Here is a 27,494-nt window from a genome sequence, read left to right as displayed (position 1 = left end):
ATGCGAGATTAGGGCAGGACTGGTATAATGTAAAGATTATATTCAAGTGCAACTCCTTTTTGTGCTTTGTCACTGGGAGTGGCACTCCGCAGTTATCTCCACGCTCAGCCGGTTGTGAATGGTGGCTAATAGACCCTTTCCATAATTGCAAAGCTACAGCTTTCCTGCAACGCAGTTTGCCTAAGTAATGGAGGTGTAATCATTTTTGCAAACAGCATGTGCAAACACAGTTTGCTTGTGTTATGTCACGGAAAATGTAGGCGTGGCTTCCTTTATGAAACCATGTGTAAGTGACTAGCCCCAGCATGTGCAGCTAGCACTTCAACGTCATTTGAATGTTGACCGGTGCCACCATTAGTATGGTGAATTCACAGTGCAGAGAAGTGTACTAGTGGGTTAGACAAAATGGGTTATGTGAAAGGCATGCCTAAAAACGACTTGTATGTTTGTGCTCGACAGAATTAAACGAGTACTGCAGCGACACCTTTTAGCTGCCCCAGGCTCTCACTGCCACTCTTGGAACGACGGTGCCGCAAAACCAGCCTCTGTCACCCGCGTGCGCGCGCTCTCCTGAGAAAGCAAGGCAAGGCCAGCGGGCAGCGAGGTGTTGTGCCCGACGGCCAGGTGGCCCTGGAATTCCGTATGGACAGAGGGCAGCTCGTATCGGAGATCATTAGCGCCGGACTTACATCACAGTGCTAGTGGTCGTGCCCTCCCGTTGCTATAGCTCGCCCTACCGGCTAGCTTCCCTGCGCATCCCGTGCGCTCGTCGTGAAGAAAGAGCAGGGGGAGAGGGCTCGCCGGGCATCCGTGAGAGCTGATGCTTCCTTTGTTCTGTACGTCGAAGTCTTTCTCTTAACGTGGCGCCCCCTGATGGCCCCCGTGCGAACAATGCGCAAGCCCCCCTCTCTCTTCCCTCCCTCCTGCGGACCAGCCTTTTCCCTCGGCAGGCTGGAAGAGATGGTGTCACCCTGGCCGAGCCTTTGTTTCTGTCCGACCTCATTTTCTTTCTTTCTTTCTTTTTCCCCCTGTTCTTTGTTTTTCTCATTGCCGCTGTTCAAAGGGCAGCTCCTCACTCGGAGAGTTGCCCCTTGGCCTTTTGATTGTTCCCTTTGGTCGGCGGGGATTGAGAGCCTGGACTTCCGTTCTCTTCTTTCTTTTTTTTTTCCCCTGTTGGCCTTTTAATTTCTCTGGCATTGTGACGCTGTTCGGTCGTGACGTGCTACTTGTATCTGTGAGCGGGATTCGTTTGTCTTGCGAATCAGTAAAGTGCGCGTGTGCCAATCTAGTCGAAGTCGTAGTGTACTATGCCGTTTTCACGCGGCATTCAGCCTTAGCATCTAGCGAAGTGTGCGGTGTGTGCGAGTTCATTAAAGGAATGTCTTCTGCAACTATATTCGAGAAAAAACGGATTTATTCTTTCTGTGCAGCTTCCTTTACAGGGCTTTTTCGTTTGTGCAATTGCTCTTTAGTAAATGTGAGGTGTCGATGGCTGAAACAGCTTACAGCAGTAATTTTGTACTCGCTCAAATGGGTCAGTACTAAGCTTCCGCGGTTAATCGTTTAAGCAAATGTTCGTTGTACTGATAACCGGCTTACTGTACGTGCCCAGAATGATGCAACTGCAGTGGACAAGAAGCATTCGCCTTTAGTTACTTTAGTAGCGTTGCTGGTAGCCGCGTGGGGGTGACACTCAGGTCGCGTCTCTTGTTGACACTATAGGCGGCGTCACGCATCGCACCACGTTCATATCGTGTCCATCCTGAAAAATCGGCGGCTCAAAGCTCTTGAGCGCGTTTCTTCTATCCTTCGAGTAAAAAAAGAGAGAAATGTTGCCACCTGCTTGGCCAACACAGGAATTTCTTTCACTCTATGATGCTTGTGTTCCAGCGTCCTCTGCGTTTGCCCGTTCGTAGTGTCATCGGATGGTTCTCTGGCTGACATGATGCAGCGTTGCCTCTCCCGAATGGCAAAGGCACGCGTTCGGCGCACTCCCACGCATACCGCCCGCGCACACCGTCGCGGCTTTACAATAGAAGTCAATGCTAAGAGGGTTCCCCGCACAAACGCGCACTTCACGCACTGCCGTGGGAATGCCGAGCCACGCGCTCGCCACGTCAAGGTGAGGGAACGCAATGTTCCGCTAGGAGGCGGCTAAAGGCAGGTCGCGACACACGGCACTCGTGCGCCGAGCGAGTTCTCCACATGGCTTGTGGTGTGGCGCGTGTCAGGTCCTGATGAAATAGACGAATCCTCCGGGCTTGCCCTTGGCGAAGGTGGGCTTCAGCGGCAGTAAATGGAAGCGCGTGGCAGGCGGCGGCGGGTCGGCCGATGGAGGTTCGGGCACCTTGTAGGGCGCGAACACAGGTTCGCTGCGCGGCGGCGGCGGAGCCACCAGGTTCCCGTACTCCTGTTCACGGGGCGCCTTGAAGAGGCCGCCGTGGAAGATTAGGAAATTGTTGCGTGGCACGCGGTCGGGGTCCAGGGCATCTCCGCGGCGCTTCGTAAAGCGGCCCTCGCGCTTTATGCGCTCGAACTCGAGGATGCTGATGCGCTCGTCGTTGAACTTGAAGATTTTGGGGTACTGCGGGCCGCGGATGTAGTCGTACTTCGGGAACCCGCCTGGCCGGAGCCTCGCCTGGGGCCGTGGCGCGGGTGGCGGCGGAGGGGGAGGCGGCGGCGGCACGTGCTCCACCACGGCTGTCGGTGGCGGCACCGGGTCCTCGATGAAGTTGACCACCGGCTGGAGCAGTGTGAGCGGAGGCGGCGGGGGCGGCGCTGGCGGCTCGGTCAACTTGGGGGGCGGCTGCAGCAGAAGCTGGGCGGCAGGACCCCTGGGTGCCGAGAACGGGTCCTCGAAGAGTCGCGGCAGCTGTGGGATGAGCTGGTACAGTGTCTCCGGATTCTCGTGGAAACTGATGGGCACCGCGTTCTGATCGAACACGCCGCGGTACTCGAAGTGGTTGGGCCCCACATTGGTGAAGAAGAAGGACGCCTGCGCCTTGGGTCCGGGCGTGGTGCCGTTGCCGGAGCCGCTGCTTTCGTTCACGGCGGCTCGTGTTCCGTTCTTGCTGCTCGCTGGAGGAGGCACGGACGTCTTGAGCGGGCTCTTGGCGCTGCCGAACGGCTTCCTCGACCTGAGCGCACCTTTGACTTTTGAAGACGGCGGCACGGTCGGTCGCGGCGTCGTCAGCGTCACCTTCGTCGGTGTTCTGAACTTAGTCTGCGGCGGCGCAGACAGCGGAGGGACGGTCGGCCGCGTGCTTTGCTGCGTCGTGCGGAACTTCTTGGGGCCGACGAGGTCGTCCGGAACTAGGCGTCGTCTCTGGGGTCCGCCGCCTCGGACGGCCGGCGTCCGTGCTGATGCTGTCGGCCGCGCCAGGGCCCGCGGCCTGACCGTGGTGGTCGAGCGCGTAGCCTCCACGAGCCGTGGTTGAGTCGTGGTCGCCGGTGGCGCGGCGACTATGAAGCCGTACGGCCGTGGTGGCTTGAGACGCGTCCCGTACGGCAGGTCGTCAGTGTTCCTCTCCTCGCTCTCCGGCAGCTGCAGCTTGTGGCTCGGCGACGATATGCTCTCGGCGGCGGCGAATCCCCGCCCTTTCGCCGCCTTTGGCCGTGTCAGCTCCGGTGGCTGCGCCCTCAGGTAGGCGTCCATGGGGTCGACGGGCTCCGAGGCGCGGCTCGCCGGCACGACCAGCAGCAGGCCTAGCAGCAGCAGCGGCAGTAGCGGAGCCTGCGACATCAGAAGGGAGAGCGTGAACGCTTAGTCGGGTGCGTGTGCCGGGATTGCGCGGCGCTTTTCACCAACCGGATCAGGACGTCATTTGCTCTTTGCTTATAGTCGAGGGGGTGGTTAGCGAGATCTATTTGAGCATCTGCGCTGTGTGTGTGTGTGTGTGTGTGTGTGTGTGTGTGTGTGTGTGTGTGTGTGTGTGTGTGTGTGTGTGTGTGTGTGTGTGTGTGTGTGTGCGTGCGTGCGCGCGCGTGCGTGCGTGTGCGTGCCTTTTTTTAAGAGAAATCGAGCTCGCTATTCGCGAGAAAGGGGTGGAAGTGGTGCCGCATGCATTTGCCCGAGCACCGACCGCATCATATGATAATGAGCGCCCAGCGTGCCCCGTGCTGACCTGTCTCCTCTCGAAAGCGGCCGGTGTTGGGCTTGCTGCCAGCGCACGCACCCATGCCACTTACGCCCGCTTTCCGGGAACGGCTAATAAACGTACTCCGACATGTCTCTTCTTATGCAAAATTACCGATAACAGATATTCTGCGCGAAAATTTAGTTTTTTCATGTGCTCGGTTTTCCCGGAACGCTACCGTTTCTGCACCGTGGCCTGCGTCGCGTCGTCCTTGTCTCTGTTTTCAGTTCGCCCATCGAGATCGAGTTTCCAGGGCGGCCATCGGGCATCGTCTAGCGGTCGATTCCGACGGACACGTACTATATAGTCTTAACTGCTTTGCCCGCTTGCATAACCGACGGGGTCGACAGGGGTCGCCACGGTGGTCGGCGTGCGCGCGAGGCAATGCGGAACACTTCGTCGCCTAGAGCGGCGCTGATGCAACGCGCGGCCGAAATCGCTCGGTCCCGCCGTTCGGTATCTCCGCCGGGCAGAGCAGCGGGGAGCAACTATGCCAGACCTCCGGTGCGCGAACAAAAGCAGTGCGGCCGCCCCTCCGTGCGAATTTTGCGGCGCCACGACCTGTCGGTTCGAAAGGTTACGGGAGCGACGGCGCCGAAGGAGAGCGGACCGGCCGGCCGTCGGGTCCTTCGTGTCCTTGCGCAGCTGCGTGGAAAGCGAGCGTGCCTCTCACGCTGCCTGCTCGGCGTTGACATTGTCGTCGCGGGATCACCTCGTTCATTTGCCGAGTCGTTTAGTGCCTGCTAAGCACTGTCGTTTGCCTGGGTGCCACTCTTCCGTGCCGCGCCTACGCGTTCTCTTTTTCTCCGACCTCTCTGCCTCGTGTAAGCGCTCGTCGCGTGCTCGCGCACTTTCGTTCAGACTCACAATCCCTGGCCTGCCGTTGCGAGGGTTGCTGTAGGCACGATGCTGCCCGAAGCGTCGCAATAACCGTTCGCGTGTTCTCGCTGTTGTTCCCTCTGCGCGCGGTGGTTGTCATCGAAACTGGCTCTTACCGAGTTGCCTCCCCGAACTGTGCGCACTCCCTTCTAATACCCGTCGTCTGCCGCGAGGTCGCCCCGAGTGGTTTTTTTAGCGCTGACCGCAGGCCGTTTTTGTGTTCGTCGAACTTGGCACGACGCGCTCATCCGAGGCTCTTCGCGATTGTTGTGGTTTTCGCTGCGCGTGCGGCGTTTCGAGGACTCGGGAATATCGTGCATGCCGTCGTGACGGCCAGCGTGCGTCGTTCTCACGTTCGCCGGCCGGCCTTGTCCTTTTATGTTGCGGCCACCATTGGACGGTGGCTGAATGCCGATCGCTTGCCTGCGGAAGACGATCTCCCGCGCTCGATTGGTCGGCATCGATCGCTGTGGCTCTTCACAGTGCACTGACTTGGCGGAACTCGGCCGTAAGAATGAGTGCAAAGGGGTTCAACGTTTCACATAAAGGTCGTTCGTAATGAGGTCTGCTGGGTACGCAAAACGCGGCGCATCTGTTGAATTTTCTGCGCCCGGAGCGTGCAAGTGTCTGTGGCGCTTTTTTAGCGATGGGTTGATCATTCGCCGATTTTCCCGCATAGTCGCTTTAAGTCCCAGCTCTGTCGTCTGCAGGGTTAATTAAAGCGGGAAGCAAATGGTAAGACACGTCTTCCGATTGTGCGGGTTTCATCAAAGCCCAGAAGTCAGTGCAGTGGCCTTTTAGGAATATCGCATGTCGTGGAAACCGTAGAGCGCATAAATAAACCTGGTTTTAAATAGTGTAGGTATATAGCGGCTTCCAGTCAAAATTTGGCGTTGGATGAACGAGTGGGTGCGTCGCGAAAAGCCCGCCAAAACACACTTTCGATACCGAAACCACTGGCCGGATGTGACGCATGATCCAGAACGCGCGAATTCCCAGCACCACCTCCGGGACGAGGCGGCGAGCGCTGACGGAAGCGACGTGCTGAAATTGACGGCATACTTGCTTAACCACCAATTGCACGCGTCGTCTGCTCAGGTGCTATTTTAAAGGTTGCTAATGAAGAAATTAGATTATCACCCATTCAGCTCCGCCAAGATTGCTTCAGTAGTATGTGCTTCTCATTTATAGACAATTTACCCAAAGTGAAATGTCGTTGCAGTTGACCTTTAAGTAAAGGTTCTGTGAGGCGTGGCATCTTTTGGCGGCCCTTCGCGTCGGGAGTCCGCAGGAAGGGCCTCGATTCGCGGTATAGCCGCTCCAATTGATGTCGATGGCGGCTTTGCCAGAGTCGTGCTGCAGGTGCACCCTGCGCGTCTTCCTCGCTTCCGGATGCTTCGACGGCGCGCGACTTTCGCGGTAGGCGACGCGTGCTTGGGCCCATTCATCGCGACGCCGCCTGCACGAGTTGCTTTTGTCGCCGGATCCGCGTGAGACAAAAGGGGTCTCCGCCACTCTCACCTCCCCCGCTGTGCGGCCGTTCAAGGTCCCCCCCTTCCTCCTCCACACCCGCTGCCTGCTGGCGGAGAATAAGTGCGCGTGACCTGTTTCGGCGAGATGACCGGGGTCAGTCGCTGCCGCCGTTTGCTATGCCTCTGCCGCTGTGATCAGGGGGTACGCTTCGCGTTGCGACCGGAAGTGTGTGTCCCGGCTGCAGCTAGGACGGCGACCGATGTCACGTCGAGTTTCACTACGCCACCGCTGCCGAAAATGTCGTAAAAAAGTTGGTTATCAGAGGGACACTAAATAGCAACACCTGTTTAGTTTAACCTAATCCGCTAAACTTTTAAAAAGTGCATTTACTTACCGGGAAGGGTTGGTTATTTTCCAGAAAAAGAAATGGATGCCAACGTTTCCGTTTAAGAATTCCCTGCCGATCGAACTTCGGCGCCGGCACGTTAGTTCGACGTCATTGATTTCGAAGTATACTTTCGCGTGTTTGGACCCTTTTGTTCAGTAAGGGTTGGGAAAACTCATTCCTAGCTTTTCTCTTGCACCTTTAGAATGCAAAATAACCCTTGTCTGTTAAATTCCTCGCAAGTCTTGAACAGACGACGGTTTTAATCTGGCGTCGCCAGATGCTGGCTCGTGAACTCCGATCTCGTCTACCGTTTTTGAGCGTTTCTCCAGCTTGCCAAGAGTCCGCTCACGTCAAGACTGACGTTTCTGGCATTGCATAAGTATAATTCAGTAATCCTCTTTAACGTTCCTTTGTGTGTGTGTGTGTGTGTGTGTGTGTGTGTGTGTGCGCGCTTTAAGCGCCGTGCGAAAGACATCCATGACTGGAAGCACTCTTCGTGTTTGACAACCGACAAATTCGATTGAGTTGGCGGGCGCTTTTTGCGGGCGGAATTGGGACCCTTGCGTGCTCCTTGCGCTGACGCCGCCGGTTTCGATACATGTGCCCCTCAGTGCATCCAGTGACGATGACTCGACGATGAGGCGCCAGCACCGGTTGGCACGGGATGTGACAAACAGAATCGACTAACCGGCATGTCGTTAGACTGAAAAAGGAGAAGCGGTTTGTCTCCGCGCCCACGAGCCTGAAATGTCTTATTCACATGACGGACCCTGGTACGACGACGCTCACGTTCTTCGAGCGTGGAAAAGAAAGGAATGCTGCAGGGGCTACAGCAAGCGACTTTCTCAACACGCTACTTGGACTCCGAGCGTATAAAGGCGGTACTAGCGTCATGCAGCAACAGTGCGAGTGGGAGATACATGGAACTCAATATAGTCCTCTGGGTGTCCCGCAACAGTGCGTCACGACGCCGGTATCGTCACTCCCGCATAACGCGCACTACCTTGTACTGCGTAGGCAGCACGTTTTCTTCGCTCTTTGTTGGCATTCACTTCATGGCTGTCGCTACGCGCGCGTATGAGCACATTCAACTGCAGGCTCTGGAAAGCGCACGCACCGCAGCCGGTGCTTTTTTGGATGGTTTCGCTGCTTCCCCGCCTGACACTGCGCCGTTTCGTCCGCGCAAAGTGGTGGCATTAAAAAGACTCGCTCGTCGCCGTGTGAGGTACGGGAGTAGAACAAGTTCTCGCACGTGCCGCTGAGCGATCCTGCTCCGTTGCCACGTGACCAAGGTGTGTGTATATATATATATATATATATATATATATATATATATATATATATATGCTGAGTCAGATAAATGGGCTTGAATTAAAGAAAAAAAGTAAAGGTGATCCTCTCCGGCACAGAACGTGTGTCGCGGCGGTAACTGCACTGTCCCGTTGTAGCAGCGGCGGCGGCAGTGCAAGGTGCCCGGCAAGTCGGCCTTTTTCCTAGGAAGCTCCCGGCACAGCGCGCGCCATGACGGCCTCTTTTGTGTGCTAGCGCGCGGTGTTGTGTGTGTGGTCTCGGCAGGCGCGCGGCGGTTTACAAGCGCGCTAGAAAAATAATTTAGGGCTTCCTCTCTCACCCTGTCTGCCGTCACGAAGCGGTTGCCGTAGAAGAAACAATCCATGCGCCGCCGCCGTAAACGCCGCTTGTGGCGGCGGCATCCGTGATGTCCTGCCCCATTAGCACGGTAGCCGAAGTAGGAACGTCTTCACCTTCGCCGCCATCGTCACCCCGCGCGATGTGCTGCGCGTCGCCTTACGGCATTGTTCCCCGTACGCGCGATCCCAAGTATCACCCGGCGAAATCTGCGATATTACCCGCGATGGCGCCGGTTTTTACTTTTCTCACCCCGTTCGCCTTCGGAGGGGCTCGCTTTCTTTTCTTTGGGCGTGCCTCTTGAAACCGTTGCCCCTCTTTTTTATTTTGTTTTTATTGCCTCTCTCTCTCTCTTCTGTCAGGATTATCGCTGCCACCGTTTCAGGGTACCTTGATAAAAGCGCCGCCGGATGACGCGGTGCTGTCTAGGCATCCTGTGCCACCGGGTCTTTGGGGTGTGCCCTCTGGAGGACTTTGCATATATAGCGGAGCGACGGCTCTTATCTGCCTCCCCCCTTCCGCGACTAGCTCCACAGTCGTTCCAGTCGGCATTGTCTGCAGTGCCAGCGGGCGAGCCCGCCGTGCAGGCTTGTGCCCCGCGAAATGCTGATTTCGCGGGAGGAGACGTCGTCGTCGTCGTGGCGGCGGCGGATTTTCATTTTTCGTACACCGGCTCTCCTTCGCGGAGGCCAGTTTCGTTGCTTTGTGATGGCACACGCCTCTTCATTCTTTCCTTGCGTTCGCTCGCGGTCGGAGGCGGAGCTGCGAAGTTTCTGAGAGCGGTTGAAAGCAGCTTTGGAAAAAGAGAAAAAGTAAATGCCCGGCGCGTGCCGACTCCGGGTCTCGGGTTTCCGCGTGCTGTGTGTGTTGAGGAGCGAGGTCTGTGTGATCTCTGCTGTCACTTGCGGCACGACGCGGAAGGCGACGCGCCAGCTTTACACTGCGCCTCACGTGAATGGAGTACGAAAGAGGTTTGCGCGCGTGGCTGTGCCCGTGGGGAAATTTGTGATAAAAAGTAACGCGTTGGTGGGAGCTTGCATGATTCGCTAGGTGCGGTTGGCCTTGTCTGCAGTTTTTTTAAGACTGGCCTTGAAACAAAATCTCAGAATGATGTGCGCCCGTTCCGGTTGACGGCCGACCTATCCCTGCAGCTGTCCTTCGCTCAGATTCCCCCGCGTGCGTTATTGTTCGATAAAAAAAATGTCATATCTCTCGCTTTGCAGTTTTCTCTATTAATAAAACAAAAATCGAGCAACGTTAGAGGAGTTGGACGACCCAATTTCTAACGCTTTGGTATAAACCTGCAAGACCTACCCTGGAGTACGGCAAACGCGCTGTTAGTGGCACCTTGTGGCGCTGTATATATCATAATGCGTTGGAAATGTAACAGTTTCTGCTTCCTTTGGCACAGCCAGGCTAGTGCTCTTTGCCAATGGGCCAAAGGTGAAGATGGCAAATCTCTGTCGTAGCTGGAGGACAGACGCAGCAGCCGCATACGTAGCTATCGCGACTGAGTAAAGGTAGTCGGTGTCTTAAGAGCCTGAGACCCTTTCACAAGCGGGCCTTCCGGGTCGCTTCGGGTACGTCTTGCACCAGCAGATACGCAATAAAAATTGATTGAAATAAATAAATAGACGGAGAAAGCGCCACGGGATGCCGCCACTAATACTGTTGTTCGAGTGTATGTCTTATATCATATGTGCCTATGTCGAGCTGGCACTCTGTGCCATCGCGAGCGAGTGTCGCGTGGTTATAACTGTTCCGTCCTGTTGCGCATCGCTGTGCACGTGAATACCTACGCTAATGCATGCTGTCCTGTCGTCTCACCTTGATGTAAGACTCAGTGTTATACCAAGCGTCTCACACACCACATGGCCGCAGTGACCTTGGCGTTGTGCTGCTGAGCACGGTGTTGCTGGTGCGATTTCCGGCCGCGCCCGCCGCCGCATTCCGATGGAAGGCTTAGCACTAGAACTATAGGCAAGGCCCGCTTTAGCGCGGTGTGCTTATGAGTGCAAGTTCGGTAACCCCAAGTGGTTAAAATTATTTCTTTGCCCTCCACTATGACGTCTTCCCATAGTCCCCGTGTTGCCTTGGCATGTTAAAACCCACCAATCAGTCCATTACATCGTATCGTACATCGCTGTGAGTGGGGCCGTAGATTTCACGCGCGCTGACTTAGACTTTGTGTGGACTGCATTCATTATCAGGCAGGCGCATGTGCGTGTGAGTGATGGGTAGTAGGATCGACCGGGCCACCCTGCTGGTTTCCTCTCTTCGCTACCGTTGGGGAGGGGGTTCCCTCCGGCCATTTTGCTGCTGCTTCTCTCTACATTTTTCTACGTGCACGCTCGCGTGAGTTGCGAGAAGAGTCGACCTTCGCGGCCGCGAGGGGCAGCTGCCTGCTGAAGTCGCCTCGTTCCGCTGCGCGCGCACGGATATGCAAATTCGGTTACTGCGGCTGCTGTTACTTTTTGTGCGTTCACTTCAGCTTCGTCTAGCGTGGCTTGCGCGAGCGCGCCGTGGCTACCGCTAGCCTCGACCACTCGAGCAGCCTCGCGTTCTTTCCTTCCTCCTTTTTTCTTTACAAGGGACGCGTTCCGGACGTGTCCCGATGACAGGCGGCCGCCGCTCGACCACATGAGTTTCTGCTGTCTGTCCGGCGGCACGCGCCTTGCGCACTCGAAATTTTTCTTTTATCCTCCTTGCTTCCACTCGCGAATAGTGGCACAATCTTCTACTACGTGTACACGTGCGCAGACGCGTTGTTTTCCGTTACCGTCAAGTGGCATTATTCCGTTCTTTGTGCCTAGGAAGATGGATTGGCCTTTCGTTCTATCCTCTCTCTCTCTCTCGCCTTTTCTTTCTGGAGGGGTGGGGGCAGAAGGTACGGAAACAAATATAGTATAGAAAATAAGGCCGAAAATAGGAACGCGGCACTTGCCGACTGGTCTATTTCAGCTTCAACTCCCGTGAGCGTCGAAGCAATTTGGCTTTACCGCTGCACCGAAGGTGCGTGAACTTTTGTTGTCCCCCGGTGTGTGGTCCCGACTTTCATTCAGTGACAGCTGCGTTGTCTCCCCGTTACTCACTTCGCTGCAGCGACGAGCTCTCGCACGCGGATGTGCGCCTGATAATTATGACAGTGAAATTTGGGCAAGTTTGTATAGGCACTTCGAAGTATATAGGTACGCCACATTGCGTCGATATAGCACTGAGCGACAGGTGTATTCGATTTTTATAGCGCTGCTGCTACATGCAGGCCTTCTTTCTCTCCCCCCCCCCCCCGGTTTAAGTGCCTGTGCTACCTAACACTTTTGGTGTTGTGAATGGGCCGCCCGAGGCCGTCGCGTGTTCCCAAATGCATCGAATGCATCTGTTCCGCTGGGTTTTAGCTGAGACGCTGTGGTCCATTGTCTTTGCAGCGAAGCGCGAACGTGTTATGAAACGCGCGGAGAACTTGTTCCACAAGCGGCAAGCCTTCATCAGGCAGAGCGATAAAATGAATAAACAAAAAAAAAGCGACCCGCGCAATTCCGCGCGCGTTCTTCGGCGCTCAGAGAAGCTCCGAACGGGTCCGAGCGGCGGCCGGCGGATGCAGCGGCGGCGTCGGTATTCGGAAAAAGAAGGTCGCGTTGGGGTCGCCAGCGGCGGCGTGGGAATCCCATCCGCCTCTTCTGCGGCTGCCCAGCGTGGCTCGGACGTTCTCCGTGCCAACCGGCGTGCTGGTTGCCGCCGGTCGGCCTTGGACGTCCGCGCCGGCCAGCGCGTCCCGATGGCTTTCGCCGTGGCCGTTTAGATGCGCCGATCCCGTGATCGATCTGGGAGGCCGCGTGTTCCTTCGCCGCCGGCGGTGGCTCATCCCTCGGGGATGATCCGCGGCTTGGACTCCGTGCGGAGCTCGATCACGGCGTCGTTTTCGAAGCCTTCTGCTTCTCACGACGACCCGCGCTGAATTCGGCGCTTCTTGGCTACCGACGCCTAGTGCCGAATTCTCGCTGGGAGCTCGGTTTGAGAGATCGCCTTCATTAAGCGCCTTTCACTGGCGCTTTGTCTCGCTTCGCTCAGGTGCCGGTGAATTATGAAACGGTTCCTTATTGCTCGTTTGGGTTTTCGTGCTGTGCGCAGCCGACTTGAGTGCTTTTTCGTTTGTCGTTCGTGCGAGTGTGCGGGCCATACCGATGCTCTCAGTCCGAGAGGTACTTTGCGGAGAATGGCTTAATGCGGCGCATATAGATGTTGTGATCGCTCACTTACATTCCTAAATACACCGTCACCTTATATATTTCTGGTTGCGCAGCATTTTCGAAGCTAACCATTGCGTGCGGGATACGGATTTCAGTTACGACCGAGAACGTATAAGCATTGGAGCTGAGTTTAGTAAGGCATACTAATTTGCTTTCCACGACAGTGCTGATGTAGAGGCGACTGTGCTAGATTCGGTAACATGCCGTTCTCAATCAGAAACTATCCTTGAGCCACGAAGGGAATTGGCCGGGCCGCTGGGAGGTTTTGAACGACTAGTTCGTAAGGTATCGCGGTTGACCGCAATTTTGTCCTCAAACTGCTTGGCAGGAGCATTGTACAGCTCGCGTAATCGCAGGAATTCTTCGCGCTTTATGGGAACTCTGGAAAATTGCTACACTGCGCAATGCCGCCCGAATTCGGAGGCCATGATAATAGTTTCGACTTTGATCTGCATTTTCTGACACTCAATACTTTTAACTTATGTCAATGTGTGTTTTTTTTTTTTTTAACTCATACTGGCAGCCATCTAGAGATGTCTTTTTGATGGCTGTGCCACAGCGCGTCTGCAAGCGGGAAAGAGAGATCTTGGCTTGCAAACTTCCGCGTTTGTTTTCTAACTCCTTGAAAGACGCCCACTTTGTGTGTGTGTGTGTGTTTTTATGTTACTGCGCACCTTGCCGTTTGTTTTAGAACTTAGGACTGGTCCTCTACCTCGCCAACGCCAACTATACGATTGCCGAAGTGTTAGCTCGTCGGAAGGGAATCGTTGCATGCATTAGTGGCGTCAGGGGACGTTCCAGGTCAGGCCAAGGTTAGGAAGAGCACTTGTACAAGACCCGTGGGCGGTTCGTGACCTCGCTCTCGAGATTATCATCTTTCTTTTTTTCGACAGCCAGGAGTGGCCTCGTTCCGATGATATCAACACGTCGTTCCTGCGTGTCAGTTCCTTGTCTCTTGAGCCCCCGAAGCCACCGCTGTGACTGACGGCTACATGCACGCCCTTGTCGTTCTCGCTAACCCGCCGGCGGCACTTGTCCCCGGTAACTTCGCTTCGTGGTGTAAGTGACGCCGCCGGTGCCGCTCGCCTTTCGCGTATAAGCAGGTGCACATGCCGTGGCGGGAACGGGCACTCTTGGCGTAACATCGCCGCTCTGGTTTCCACATCGACCGAGGCTCTTCTTTTGAGACGGTTCTGGCCTGGCTTCGTTTCTTTCTCTCTCTCTCTCTTCCCCCACTTTTGCAATGTGTGTAAACTCTACACGGACGTCTTGAACTTACTGTTGGCTGCGTTATTTTTCGTTTGTTTGTAACTTCATTGCGGATGGCCCGTAGACTGCACGTGAAGGCTGTGTTCTCGCGAGGTTCTTTTTTTTTTTTCTGTCGGCACACTTACCTGCCTCCCACCACCTTTTTTTTCACTCATTCATTCACACTTGCGGCAGCGGGCGCGTGTTGTTGCAAAACGGGGGTGGCGCTACGTGTGGGGCAGCGGCGCACTGGCCAGCAGCGCGCATCGTTAGCAGCCGAGCCGAGAAGGGGTCGCGGCCGCCGTTGCGATGCTGCATGCAGCCGCGGACGGCGGCCCCCCTCCTCGCGCTGCCGCCGTGCGCGCGACACACTTTCGGGGCTTCTTCATTTGTACGACGTCCCATATCGCCTGGCGCCGTAATAACGGTAATTTCGCCGCGCCGAGTCGCATCTGCCCTCCTCCCGCATTTCCTTCTATTGCGCGGCGGCTTCGCTCGCCTTCCTCGGTCACCGTCGTCGCCTTTGTTTCGTCGTCGCGGCTCGCGCAGCGACGACGCCTCGGCCAACGGTGACACGCCGAGAGAAAAGGATCTGTGTCGGGCTTCCTTCCGGCCACCCTAGCTGCTTCTGCGCGCGGGTATTTCACTCTCCCTTGCGGTGCGGAGGCAAAACCTCCCTGCCTCTGGTGCCGGAGAAAGGCGTGTCATTATCGTCACTCGCCCGCCGCATCCACGGGCCGCTCAAACTCGGAACCTGCTGGTTTTTGTCCTCGGCGCCGGAACTACGGCGGAGCTTGCTTTCACTTCTTCCATCGTTTTCCCGATTTTCTTTGAGCCTTCCGAGTACCGCTTCCTCTACGTCTGGACGTCGTCCACTTTCGCTTTCAGGCAGTTTTACTTCTTTGTTGAACTTTTCGTTGCCTTTTTGCTCCTTATTTCTCGCCATGATTCTTAGAAATGATGCGTACCGTTGATCGGCCCGGCTCTTGTTTCTTCTCCGCGCCTTTTGCCAACTAATGCTGGGTCGTACAAAATCACTGTAGTGACTCTGGCTTATGGATTCCGAAACGAAAAAGTTCCGGGTGACGGCGCAAACGCCTTGCCCGCATTGCGGGCCCTGTCCCGGCGCTTTCTTTCTGTTGTACCTTCTCTGTCGGTCTCGTGCCGTTTCTACGGGTAGCTCTTTTCCTTCGCCCTTGATGCGTAAAAGGCGCAGACGCCTGCGCCGTTCCCGACGCTTTTTATTCTTCCTTCCCCCGTAATAACGGTTTTCTAAGGGCCGACTCGAGATGAAACTGTTGTTGAATGTGTGTTCTCTTGCATCATCGCTCAACTTCGGCTGCGTCCCAGCTCTCATTTTTCCCCGTCTTGTTGGGCTGGCCAACGGACGCGTTCTTTTCAGTTGGCGTCTGCGCGCCGCCGCCGCCTCGTGCCGCTTATTGGTTTCGCGCCTCTGTTGTCCACTTGGCTCACCGAAATGCCATCGGCTCTGACCGTCGTCTTTGGCACTCGCCGTTACGCGGTTCGCATTGTTTCTTCTCGCCGTGCCTTCAGTAGCTGTACGTCGGCGCGATTATCGGGACCTCGCCGCGCGGTGCCAAGACAGCTGCCGGAGGGCGCCAGAGTCGTATTCCTCCCACGTCCCTCAAGCGCCGCCGCCGCCGACTAGTATACCCGGCGATGATACGGACGCTCTCCCGAAGGTTGCCAAGAAACGAAAGAGCGGGGCTCTCAGCAGAGGCAGGCAGGTTGCTGGCGCCTGGTACGCGCTACACGCTGGTATGTCGATAACGCTGTAACGGTGGTGACGCGTGCATCACACGCGGAGGCGCTTGCAGGTAGAGGTACTATGTCGAAGAAAGGATGGCACTTTGGCAGCATTGCCCCCCCCCCTGCCCTCGTCCCCCTTTCCCCTCCTTTGTTGCGTGAATGTCTGGACTGCAGGCTCGAGATGAGTATAGCACGCAGTTGGCGTATCTGCTTGGGTTGATGCTCGGCTTGAGCTACCGTGCGAAGTGACTGGGCACGCGTTTTCCTTTTTTCTTTTTCATTGAATAATTGCTATGTCGTAATTAGGATGAAGTATGTCGCGGTGACTTACTGCACCTCTTTATAGTTGCGGATGTGTGCTTGGCTCACTCGCTGCCCTTGGCTCGTGTTCGGCACCACGGGCTATGTAACCTTGAATAAGCGCGACCCGTCCGTTAAAGGCCAATCGCAGGAAATATTGCACCGCGAAACGGCTGGTCTCTGATAGAGAGGATATAGATGGAGCAGCTTACTTGCACAATTGTCCGTTTGAAATACGACTGGAGGCGCCAAGAAAGGCTCGCAAAAGTGCAGGTTTCTTATACCGAAAATTTTAAAAAAAGTGCTGTTAGTACTGCTTGCTAGAAGTGACGCATAAATCAGAACATACGGCTCCTCGACATGACCTCCAAGGTGCGCAGCCAAATCGCGGAGGGGACGTGCTGGGACTAGTGTTTTACATCCGCTGACCATCTAAACACGCGTCGCCTGTTTCTCGAACCTGTATTCCAGCACGGCAGCTTAATGCTCTAACCATTAGGCCACCATCGCTCGTGTGCTTCTCGGTGTTTGTAAGGTGTGCGGCGTGCGTCACATGCCAGTTATTCGCATTCTTCCCTCGGGACAGCTAGCGCTTCGAGAGGCCGGGTTACACTCCACTGCCTTCGGGATCGGCCCGCATTTTTCGTCAGACAAGTGGCTACATAGTGGTTGCAGTCCGCCTATAACGCTGTCTCATTAATATATACCGTTCATAACAAGTTCAGCCAAAGTGAAACTTAAGCACACCATCTTGGTTTGCTTTTGTAGTTCGCCTCGTGCATTATTTCGTGACCGTTTTACGGACCGCCTCGTTGCTTCCACAGAATGGACAGCTTCGTCTAGGCACTCCACTTTGAATGCACGTTCGCATTTGCGAAACCCGGCGAAGTGTCGAAAGCGGTCGAATACCATTCGTCGTTACGCTACGGAAGAGGCCAGCGCATACCTTAATAGCGCCGTTTCGTTTCGCCTTCGAGTGGCGCGCGTCGGCGTCCACCACCGCGGGAGCGAGCTTCGCGACGGTGTTCGCACCCACGTTGCGCGCAGCAGCGCCGGGAATCGTGCGTCACTTATGCGAAACCTTGACTCGCAGCGGTTGTTCTCCTGCACGAAACGCCTCCTCTGTCGAACGTGGTTCACGGTCTCCACTCTCTTTTTAAGCACAGGTTTCGAGCTCCTGCCGTCACCGCTTTTCCGCCTGCGAAGGTGGTGGATCCCGCGCGACTCGTCGGCAAATATCACGCTTGGAGAGAACAAGACCGTCGTTCGTTGCTTATACGAAAAGGGGAAATAATAAATTCGTCCTGTATCACGCCCGCACTTTTGTTTGACGAGAAGAGAAGGCGTGCTTTCGTGGGCGCTTGTTCGACCGTGATTCCGTGCTGTGTCGAAACAGCAGCAATTTGCAAGTGTTAGTCGCAAGCTGGGCGGACGTAAAGATTTGCCGGCGAAGGGCACACACGATAGACGTTCTCCGTTAGACGTGGCACAAAATTTTGCAGCCATATCGCGTTGAACGTTTTGTTGTTGTTGTTGTTGTTGTTGTTGTTGTTGTTGTTGTTGTTAAGTTCAATTTTTCTGTTACCCCTTCATTCTATTCATCACAGGACGGCCTCCTCGCATCTAAGCAACATGACCGGAATATGAAAAGATCATTTTGTCGTGCTTTCGCATAGACATAGTTAGACAGTGTGGTCAGTACCGGCGGCGTACAGTCTTAAAGGGATTCCTGACTGCCACGTTGTGCGTGGAACACGTCCCACGTGTTCTCTTTCTGTGGTCAGCGCCCGAGAAATAGCGGCTCTAACAACGGATGCGCGCGCCCTCGCCTCTCCTGCGTGTTTTCGCTTCGTATTCATGCGTGTGCCCAACGTGGGCGGCACCGCCTTGCGAAGGAGTCGCGTATGCGCTCCGCGACGACGACCACGTCGTAACCTTGCTCTCACCGTGGGGTTCGCAGGGTAGACATCCCCGAAGCGCTCGAAGTTCCTAGCGCGCCGCTTCCGAACGCGAAGAAGCCTCCGCGCGCTCATGCGATTAGCCCAGTTGTGTGTTTTCCTCACCTCCCCTCCCCCGCTTTCGCTTTTGTGTGTCGAGCTCCGCTGAACAGCTTCTCCCGCTTACACCGGCGCGGCGGAGCTAAAGGTTGCTGCGCTTCTGTTTCTGGTCGGATAGCCTGCGTTCTCCTTGGCCGAGCGATTAACGTCATTAGACGTCGCGTGACGCAAACGTGGAGAGCGTGCCTTCTCCCGTGCGCGCGCGCGCGTGATGCGGCGACGAGTCTCTGCAAATTATTGGCGACGTAATTTTGTCGCACTCTGCGAGGACCCGATGACTACGCTCGCATTGACCGTATTCGTTGTTCCGTTACATCCGCGCGGTCCAGTTACACCCGTGTGTACCTTATATTGACCCGCATTGTCCCGTTACTCATGTATGGTGTGGGCTTTCGGATGCTGTCTCACGCGTTCTGTCCCCCCGCCCCCCAACGTGAAGGTGCCCGCGCATTGTGCACGGGTCGAGTCTTTGTTATGAATTAATGACGCGCCGAGCTGTGAAGCATTGCAAGGGAGGTCGGAGGAAACCTGTCATTGTTTTGATTAATCTGCCTAACAAGTAGCAGCAGCTTTTTTGGCGAGCTCATTTTCCAGCGCTTGTGTGGACGCAGATTTTGCGAAATATGTGACATTTGTCCGAACGAATGAATGCGTCACGAGTCAGCGGCTGTAAATGAGAAAGCATACTACATCGCAAGTCTCACCGTTTTTGGTTGGTTATATAGATTGTTTTTCCTTCTGTTTCAGTCTCGGCAACAAGTAACGTTTGCACGATGCGCATCGTTTGCACGACACGCGTCTGCGTGGACTGTGAACTGAACAGAACTTAAAACCAGAGAACTCGCAAAAGCTTGAGAGAGGTTGTGCGTTGAACCGCCGCTCCGATCTTCGTAGCTTATCTCCCCTCGAGCGTGTTTGTATTTATGGTCGCTAAATCGGCTTCTCTCGACCGGCTTTTCGAACATCGTTGCCCAGACCGATCAGGCAGAATGATGCGACCTTGTCTAACCTCAGTCGTCTTCTGCCCATTGGCGGCTGTGCGCACGTCCTTCCGCGGCGCGCGCGAGTCATAGTTGTTTCGCGCGGCCCCTCTTGGCTGACCAGTTTGCGACGGCGTCCTTCGGAGCACTGTATTATAATACGATCGGCCTCTGGGTACGAGGCGAGCTCCCGTTCCTGTCCGGTCGCGTTGCGGCGCATTCCTGCGTCTACCGAGTGACCCCCTGCGCTTGCCTGTCGCTGCCCGACGCCTATAGGCCTCGTGCACTGCAGCTTCAAGCCGTGCATGTAGCGCCCTCTGTCGCGGGTGACGGCGATTATAGGTTGGGGGTGAATGCGAAGTGGACGCGTTGACAACGTAGGGGAGCATGGCGCCTCGTCGCGTGGTTGTGAAAACCGGGTCCAGGAAAGGCAATTCGCCGTATTGCTGCGTTAAGGCTGTCACAAAAGCTACAGGAACACTGCTGGAAAATTGCCGCCGATCAAATTCTACCGTTTTCCTTGGAAATCGTATGAGGCTGAAAGAAGACAGAGGTGGATCGCAGCTGTCCGCCGAGCAAGGTAAACACTATCGATTAATGCCAGTATAATGTTGCACATTGGGCTTCTTGGTATATCATGATGGAGGCAAAGTAGTTGCGCGTCAAAAACAAAACAAAAGAACACAGACAACACACAGCAAAGCGCCAAATGTGTGTGTCGTCTGTGTTCTTTTGACCTGTTTCTGATGGGCTGCGCCTTTTGCCTTTATAATGCCAGTCTGTGCGCCTTATGTATTCAGACACGTTATCTTCTTGTTATCTTCTTGCTTTCTAACAGCTCAGAGGGAGAGCTGTGGCAACTGAAAAGGAATGAAACGCGAATATGCAGTGCTCACTTCGTGGGAAACGAGAGAAGCAACATCGCTCAGCACCCAGCGTACATTCTAACAATATTTCCACCTGGCTACAAAACATGTCTCAGTTAAAACAAGTCACATGTATTTAAAATTAGAAGTGTATGTTAATAAAAAATCAAACCTCCTTACGGCAGCCTGGCCCTTGGTGATTTCGGCAATCTCCAATATTTGATCAATGTTTTTTTGACGAATTGTTTGTAGAAATCTTTTTCAGGGATAGGCATCTTTGAGACCATGTTTTCACTTTTCAGAATAAAAGGAGAGGTCGAAGTGACCTTTAGCGCACTGTGTATGCTGCCCTCCTTATCTAGTTTTATTTTAGCAACTCTCGGTCGAAGCTGTCGTCTGCTAGATGTGCCGTCGACGGCACCTGGATCATGTCCCTGCGCTCCTCAAGCTCCTTAATGGCACAATTTACACCTGCAAACTGCGAGAAAAGAGCTGCAGGGTTCACCATCTGCAGAATTAGTTTTCGCGAAGGTCGACTTGCAAAACTGATTGCGTCAATCAGCGGCAAAGTCGCATCACACACACACAAAAAGTAAAAAAACGAACTTCCCGTACGGGAAAAGACTTCCTTGATTGATTTTTTGACATCGACGTTGGGACGCGATGATGGTTTCTTCCATGCGCATGGAACATCCGTGCACGTTGTATATTCGTATTCATTTACGAATATTGCCATGGCCGCGGCGTGCTTGCACCAGCCTCCGCAGCCAGCTTTGCATGTACAGCTTGCGTGCAAAATATTTCTGCAATTTTCTGACAACTAAAAAAGAAAAAAATGAAGTGGTTAGCGATATTGAGGCACTTATTTATTTATTTTTTTTTGAAGAAAGGATTGGTTCACCTCAAGACGCACATCGTAGTCCACGCTTTTCGAAAATCTGGGCGACACATTTGCCGACGATGTCCGACGGGCCTCTTGCGTTCACCGATTCTTCTCTTACTGCGTAAACGTGCCTGCTATAGTACAACCTCGCACCCATGCGTAAGCAGCTCTTCTTGAAGTAGCCATCGATATTTTCTATCTTTAGAAAGCCGCAAAACAACACACGCCGATCACTCGTCAACGCCATCTCCACCCATAACGCAGTGCGCGGCGCGGCCGTAAACAGTAGTGCCCCCAACCTGAAATCTCCTAGGATGGCCGCATGTGGCGCTGCATGTACCGGTACAGTGGCGCCGCGTAACCAGAGCTCGAGGCCTATACGACGGTGAATACCGTTCCCCTGCGAGTTGCACCGAACCTGGCAGTTATATCCGCGGAGGACCCGTTTTTGGCGCCCGACCTTAGAGTTGGCGTAGGTCCCCGCCTTTGCCGGAAGACCCGATAGGTTGATCTGTTCCTCTTGCGATCTCGGGCAGAGAGAGAACAGGAAAGGGGGGAAGGGCGGAAGCAAGTGAGCAGGCGAATATCTGCGGAGGGCCACTTTACTGTGACGGGCCAGCCCGAGCGATGGGGTGTGCGGGATGTCGTCAAACGAGTGGGCTCCGAATCCGTGGCATGCATTGGCGTAGAGGCCGCTCTTCAGACTTGTTGACACGGCGCTATGTTTAAACATTTCGTACTCGTGACAACTATCGTAATTGCGTGGTGCTCTCGCTGTCGGGAAGCGCCGGTCCAAGAACGTGTAAACTGCTATAGCCAAGAGTTCAGGGAATACGATGTTGCTAGATAAGAAATCAAATCGAAACTTAGGGAAACATCACGTACTTAGACTGATACTACAGTACACCACTGTGACAGGCAATGTTTTTCGTGCCTGTAACAGGTCATACTACCTTCTTGTTGTATCTGTTTATCATTTGAGCTTTCTAAGTTGGCGTAGAATTACCGCCTTCCGTGTTTCTGCATGAAAGAGCTTTAGAAATAGCGCACGAACAGCTTGCATCCACTGAGAGAAGCTTAGCGAGATAGCGTGCCCATAAGATCCGTGGCACCACCGCGCGTGCGCAGAGCCTTGGATAGTTCGTACGCATAGCAGATCCAAAATATTTAGTATGCAGAGCATATAGTTTGCGGCAACTTAGGATCGTTAATACTTCTGTTGGCCAAAACGTTCCTTTGTGTTTTACTGGCGGCATTTTCTTTTTTTGTTCGCCATCTGATGGAACGCCTGGTTTATAGGGAACGAAGAATCCCGTTCACCATCGTAGCTCTTCTGGCAGCCGGAAACAGTGCACTTACGCACTTATGCGTAGGTTTATTGGGGGTTTTAAATAACTTCTGCCCGCCGTCTGCTCGAACCGAACGAACTGCATTGCAGTCTGCGGGGCTGCTCCTCCTACATACGCCCACCACGCTCCGACCCCCGATACAAATTGCCTTGGCATTTGCCAAGCCATCCTTGTTCCTGTAGGTCCGTTCGCCGTTATGCTTATTCCACATTGAAACGCTTGCCCGACCGAACTCGTTATGGGTGTTATGTAGATCTCCGGTAAAAACTTTCGCCCTCGAGTTTGCATGTAAACAGCGTCGCCGCAAAGATAGCGCGCCGTCGCCTCGTAAGCGATTAGATTGATGAGCGCCGGCCGCCGTAGTAACGCGGCTTTCCTTCCGCGCTGCCGTCGTTTGCGATCGAACCCGTGACCCCTACCCTGCTGCGCGGCGCTATTTTTCGCCGCGATCTCTTTCGAGAACGCTCGTGTGCGTTACGGCTGCTTGCCCTCTTCCTCCTCCTATAGCCGCTTGCGTCGCACTGCGGGCTTGATGTAAGCGCGCAGTGCTGCTGGTGCCCTGGTGCGAACGAAACAACGATCAGCAAGAAGAGGAAGAAAATACACCCGAAGCTTTCTCCTTTCTTTCCGGAGCTGCTCGCATGAGTCGACCTTTCAGGTTACGTTGTCTCTTCCGGCTGTGCCAAACACCGCGCGCGTGCAACCCAGGACAGGCATTCCTCGGCGGGCACAGCGCGCGAGTTCTTCTTTGTTCGCCTGTACTCCGCCTTTGCTTGGCCAGGTTCCGTCTTTCGCTTGTTTTCTGCGCTTGTTTTTTCTGCTTCCGTTGGGCGCTTTACAGTTGTCCGCGTCGTTGCGTTTGTTTTGTGGCCGCGTCTCCTCTTCCCTTTATCTTCGCGGTCATCGGTGGGCCGTTATATTTTTCTCCCCTTCGCGGTTGCCGCCGGAACTGTTTGTCCGTCATTGGGGTCATGTTGTTCCACAGCCGTCGCATTGTTTCTCCGTCGCCTCGTCACGGAGGGCGGCTTATGGATCTGCCCTCGCGCTGGGGTTATGCGTGCGCGAGCACGAACCGGACGCCGGTTTCCGTCCACTTTCGCTTAGTTTATGAATGGCCTCCGCTATATAGAACAACTGCGACGTTTGCTTGTGTTGCGCGGCGCCGGCAGCGTCCGCGCACTGTGGCGTCACTATTCTGTAATGGCCAAGCGCAAAAATACATTTGAGCCAAACACACAACGTGAACCTATTTATAAACTGCCCAGAAAGCCAAGTGTGTACGTCGTCTGAGAAAACGATGGAGCGGTATCGGAAAGCTTCGCCTATTGCGACCGATGGGTCAGCACGGCTACTTGGATTCAAATGCATGTTCTTCGTGTGCAGGCTATTGTTTTCACTGTGTCGTCATTTAACCCGACTTGGCTTGCCAGCGAGACCGATGCGTCTTGACGTCCAGTACGCATCTGTTCAGCGTCCTAACCTTTCGCACGGTTAGGTTACTTTTGTTTTACGGCCAAGCAAGCTACCAGTTCCTGCCCCCATTAGTCCGAGCATCGCAGCTGAACAGCTGCGAGGCCTTTTATGTCGCCGCGTCTGATCACGAACTCGTTTTACCTGTCCAGTTAATCCAGTGACCACCGGTGTCGGTTGCTGCTCTTCTCTCAATGTCATTACTTCTTAACATTCCCAATCGGCTGGAAAAGTGCGCGGCCCTTTTGAAGCTCTCTCGCCTCGCGCTTTCGTTTTGCTGGTTCGTTTCGTTACGAAGTCCGATCTCTCTCTCTCTCTTCCTATTGCGCTCGGGGCCTCCGCGATATAAAGAATTGATTTGTTCGCTCCTCGAGAGTAATTTAAGGCTCGAGGGTGCTATTTCCGCGGTAAATGACTGTTTATTGGCGCGCGGACAATGGTGGTGATCGCGTGACCCGGGCGGGATTTGCGCGCCGTGAATGGATCACCACCACCGCCGCCGCCGACAGACCCGTGAATCGGGAGGAGGAGCGATCGCTGGGCAAGGTCCTTCATTGGCGCCCAGCTTGTGCACTGGCCCCTGCCTGCCTCGCTCTCGTTGTGGGCGACGGGGCTCCCATTTCGTGTCCTTGCGATTGTCATTGTAATGCCTACTGCACCCGCGTGCTGACGACAGGTGAAACTGGTCTCGCTGCTTCTTCCCGCGTGGACCGTTCGTTCTCTCGCGTTTGCCATCGAGCCCCCTTTTGTGTCCGTCTCGTTTTCTCAAAGGAGCTCTGCGGGTACAGCGCGCTATTGCCGTCTATTAAAGTGCACTTCGCCGCTGCGGGCCTTGCCCGTGCACTGTCGTTAGTTCCAGCATAACCCGTTGAGCGGCGTTCCGTCGCCGTACTGTGTCGCGAAAGCGGAAGACCATCCATCACTGGTCTTGCGCAGATTCCATCCACATCATTGCGCCGCTCGCGGAGCCTTTCCCCTTGATGGTTGATCTTAAGTCCATCTTTGTCTCCCTGTGCCCCAACGTTGGTGTTTGTTTTTCCCTTCGCTAAAAGGATTGAGCCGCGCGCAGTGCGGTGGCTCAGCCTTACTGTAAAGTTCGCTGGCGCCTGTGTCACATGCTTTCGAGTATTATACCTTCCCGTCCCTCGTCATTGTGCTGGGCGTGGCAAACCGATCAGCGCGATCAGTGGCGCTGGTTCGGTTTCCTTCCCATCGGCCGTTGTTTGTATTGTTTCTCCGCGGCGTTGTTTGTGCGACCCGTTGAACGGTCCTCGCCTCACCTGCGATAGCGGCAACCAAGCCGTGGTCGCTGAATATTGACCGACACCCGTTACCTTTCGCGGTAATTTTGAAGTATCTTGTCAAAATCGGTAGCTGCGCTCTGGTTGCAGCCGTTATTGAACCTCAGCACACTGTTATGCGAATTGCCCCCTCTGCTCCGTGGTTCCATATCGGCTTTTCCTTTCGTTTGGCATATATTAGCGCATCACTGAAACACAATTTGAAAGAGCATATTTGAGCCCGCTCGGACAGTAAAACTTTTTCATTATTCGGTTGTGTGAAATGTTCTTTCAAACGATGTCCATGATTTGCCTATACTGCGAAGCGATAAGTACACTACAGCTGGCGTTGTATTGCGAAACATGCCATGCTAAGCTACTTAATGTCACACTTCTCTGCAGACCAGTGTTTTATCATTTCGCGATATAGGCACAGCGCGCTGGAAGAAAACAGAGTGAAACAAACAGTTGACGTACATGTCTAGAAAATGAAATACCCTATTCCTTTTTTATTTATTCAGTTTTTATTGAACACGTTGCACGTTAGTTTTACGAGCTCGATTCGGGAAGCGTTCTGGTCATGGCTCGCGCGTTGCAACTCATAATGAACGCAGTTCTACAATCAAGCGATTTTCATAGAACTAGGCACTACTACTATTAGGGTAGCCTAAACCAGTGGTCAACTCGCCTTCGCAGCGTTGTAAAAACAAATGCTTTTCCAAGTTACTTTCTTAAAAAGGTTAGCGCGTTTTAAAGCAGACGTGGCCGAGTACGCAATCGCCCTTTTTCGCCAAACGTTTGACTTTCACCTCCTTGGCTGTGAACGGTTTTTCCCCAACGCCTTTGCGAAACCGCTTGCGTGCGCGAGGGCGATTGTTCCTTCCGCGCACTGCGTCCTCTCTGACGGGGAGCCTGTTTGCGCTGCCTCGGGGCTTCAGCGGGGACGCAGAATCATGCGGCTGACCGCGGTACCCTCTCTGACCGCTGTGCCCCTCCAGTGCACTCGTCCTGTGCGCCCTGACGAAACCAGGCTCCGCAAAGTTGCCCTCATGTTGCCTTCCCCGCCGGGAGTTTGCAAGCAGATGCACTGGCGGGCGTGATTGGGAAAGCTCGCTTCGTCAGCGGCAGTTAGCCGCACGCGTAGCCGGACGCTCGCTTCCATCGCTTAGCGCGCACCTTTTGGTGCGGGCAGTCGGCAGGGAGGGAAGTCGAAAGTTCAGGTGGTATACCGGTCCGTTCATGATTTGCATTTTGCCTTAATCTGCCAATGACAGCTTTCCCGGCTTACAGAGTAGCCCAGAGGCTTCCAGCGAGAGCCGCGTCATGTTGTTCGTGTACAAATGACCGCCGTAATCCGTACCTCGCGGCGCTGATTGATGCACGATCCACTCCGGCCCGCTCCATAAATCTCAATTGCTCGCCGCAAATGTGCTCTTACCTGTCGCCGTGCTGGGCGCAAGGACGTCGTCGTCGTTCGCATGGCTGCTGCCGGCGCCTGCGGCGGCTCCTCCTTCTGTCGCCTCGTCCGTTCGGTCCCGAACAAGTGTATATCCTCAGTAGTAGACCGGAGTATTTAGATGGACGCACTGAGAAGCTTGTCGTTAGCAGTCCTTCACGCCTGGGGCGCTGTCTCGTTGCGGGGTAGCCCTTCTTCGCGCACTGTGTGACCACGGGACTGGTCAACTTGCGGGGCCCGGTACGCGAGCGGTAGCGCCTCGAAACAAGAGCAGTGCGCTGCGGCAACTGCTTCTCCGCCGCTTCTTGTCTCGCATCCCTGATGAGTAGCGTTGCTCTTCTCCCGTAGGTTGCCAATTAGCGGCGCGCGTCTTGTGAGCAGGTCGACGCGACGCACTCGGTGGTGGGGGTAACGTGCGCGCGGACGCCTTTCTCGGTCGTCGTCGATCAGGCGGGCGGGAGCCTGTCGTTCCGGCGTCTCTGGAGCACGTGGCTGGCGGCGTCACCGACGGCGACGCGAACGCGGCGAACTCCTCCACTCATGACGGGGTGGGCGGCCGCTTCGACGAGCCGGTCCGGAGGATGCGCGACCACTGACTGACGACGATGCGGCTCGGCAGACGCTCCCGGAGAAGAGTCGCCCGCCGTGCTCCCTTCTCGCCGCTCTCTCCTTGACCCCTCGTCCCTCGCCCCGCCGGAGAGTCTCTCCGCTTTCTCCGCTGCTCGTGGCGTCCGTTATTCGCCTCCTGCGGCGGCCGAGCGCTTTCTCTCCAGGCCGCATCGCGCGTCCGTGCGCCGACAATGCGTCGACCCTGCTCAACCCTTTCCTCCGCATCATTTTCTGCTCATTTCTCACGAGCCATCGCGCTGTGGAAGTGGTAGGTTCCGTGTGGTTTGTTGTCATTATGCGATTATTGCCAGCTTGGTTGGTTTTTCGTGACGTGCTTTCCGTAGCAGAGATGCGCCATTAATTGGGCACCCGCTGCGGAGCGAGCGGCACGCACCCTTCTTTCCTCCCCCCCCCCCTTCTCTCTGTTCAGAAGGGCGGCTTATCTTTGTTCTTCGC

At 54.9% G+C, this 27,494-nt stretch overlaps 2 protein-coding genes and 1 long non-coding RNA gene across 5 annotated transcripts in view; 2 read left to right on the top strand and 1 right to left on the bottom strand.

Annotated features, from left to right (window-relative positions):
• The window catches only part of Naa15-16 (N-alpha-acetyltransferase 15/16), a 119,863-nt gene that overhangs the window by 42,860 nt on the left and 49,509 nt on the right, over positions 1-27,494 (top strand). The gene's annotated exons all lie outside the window — the stretch shown is intronic.
• Positions 1,397-27,096, bottom strand: LOC139057286 (uncharacterized). 3 transcript variants are annotated; one of them, XM_070535209.1, is made up of 2 exons: positions 26,412-27,096; positions 1,397-3,733 (listed from the first exon to the last, which is right to left on the bottom strand). In XM_070535209.1, exons 1-2 carry the CDS (start codon positions 26,451-26,453, stop codon positions 2,228-2,230), a joined length of 1,548 nt encoding a protein of 515 aa, XP_070391310.1. In that variant the 5' UTR covers positions 26,454-27,096; the 3' UTR covers positions 1,397-2,227. The 3 variants fall into 3 exon arrangements, with proteins under 3 accessions (XP_070391310.1, XP_070391309.1, XP_070391311.1); XM_070535208.1 differs by lacking the exon at positions 26,412-27,096 and adding an exon at positions 8,507-8,732; XM_070535210.1 differs by lacking the exon at positions 26,412-27,096 and adding an exon at positions 3,809-3,875.
• On the top strand, positions 19,462-20,332 carry LOC139057820 (uncharacterized). Its single transcript, XR_011513016.1, has 2 exons — positions 19,462-19,705; positions 19,964-20,332. It is a non-coding gene; the product is annotated as an uncharacterized lncRNA (long non-coding RNA).

This window comes from Dermacentor albipictus, chromosome 3 (genome assembly GCF_038994185.2).
Source record: "Dermacentor albipictus isolate Rhodes 1998 colony chromosome 3, USDA_Dalb.pri_finalv2, whole genome shotgun sequence".
NCBI lineage: Eukaryota > Metazoa > Arthropoda > Arachnida > Ixodida > Ixodidae > Dermacentor > Dermacentor albipictus.
Note: the sequence above shows the minus strand (reverse complement) of the source record. Positions and strands in the feature narration are given on the sequence as shown.

Coding starts and splice junctions, on each gene's coding strand:
- LOC139057286 (XM_070535208.1), bottom strand. CDS start 8,551: ATGGATTGTTTCTTCTACGGCAACCGCTTCGTGACGGCAGACAGG. Junction 3,734..8,506: donor GCTTCGTGACGGCAGACAGG/GTGAGAGAGGAA, acceptor CTGATGTCGCAG/GCTCCGCTACTGCCGCTGCT.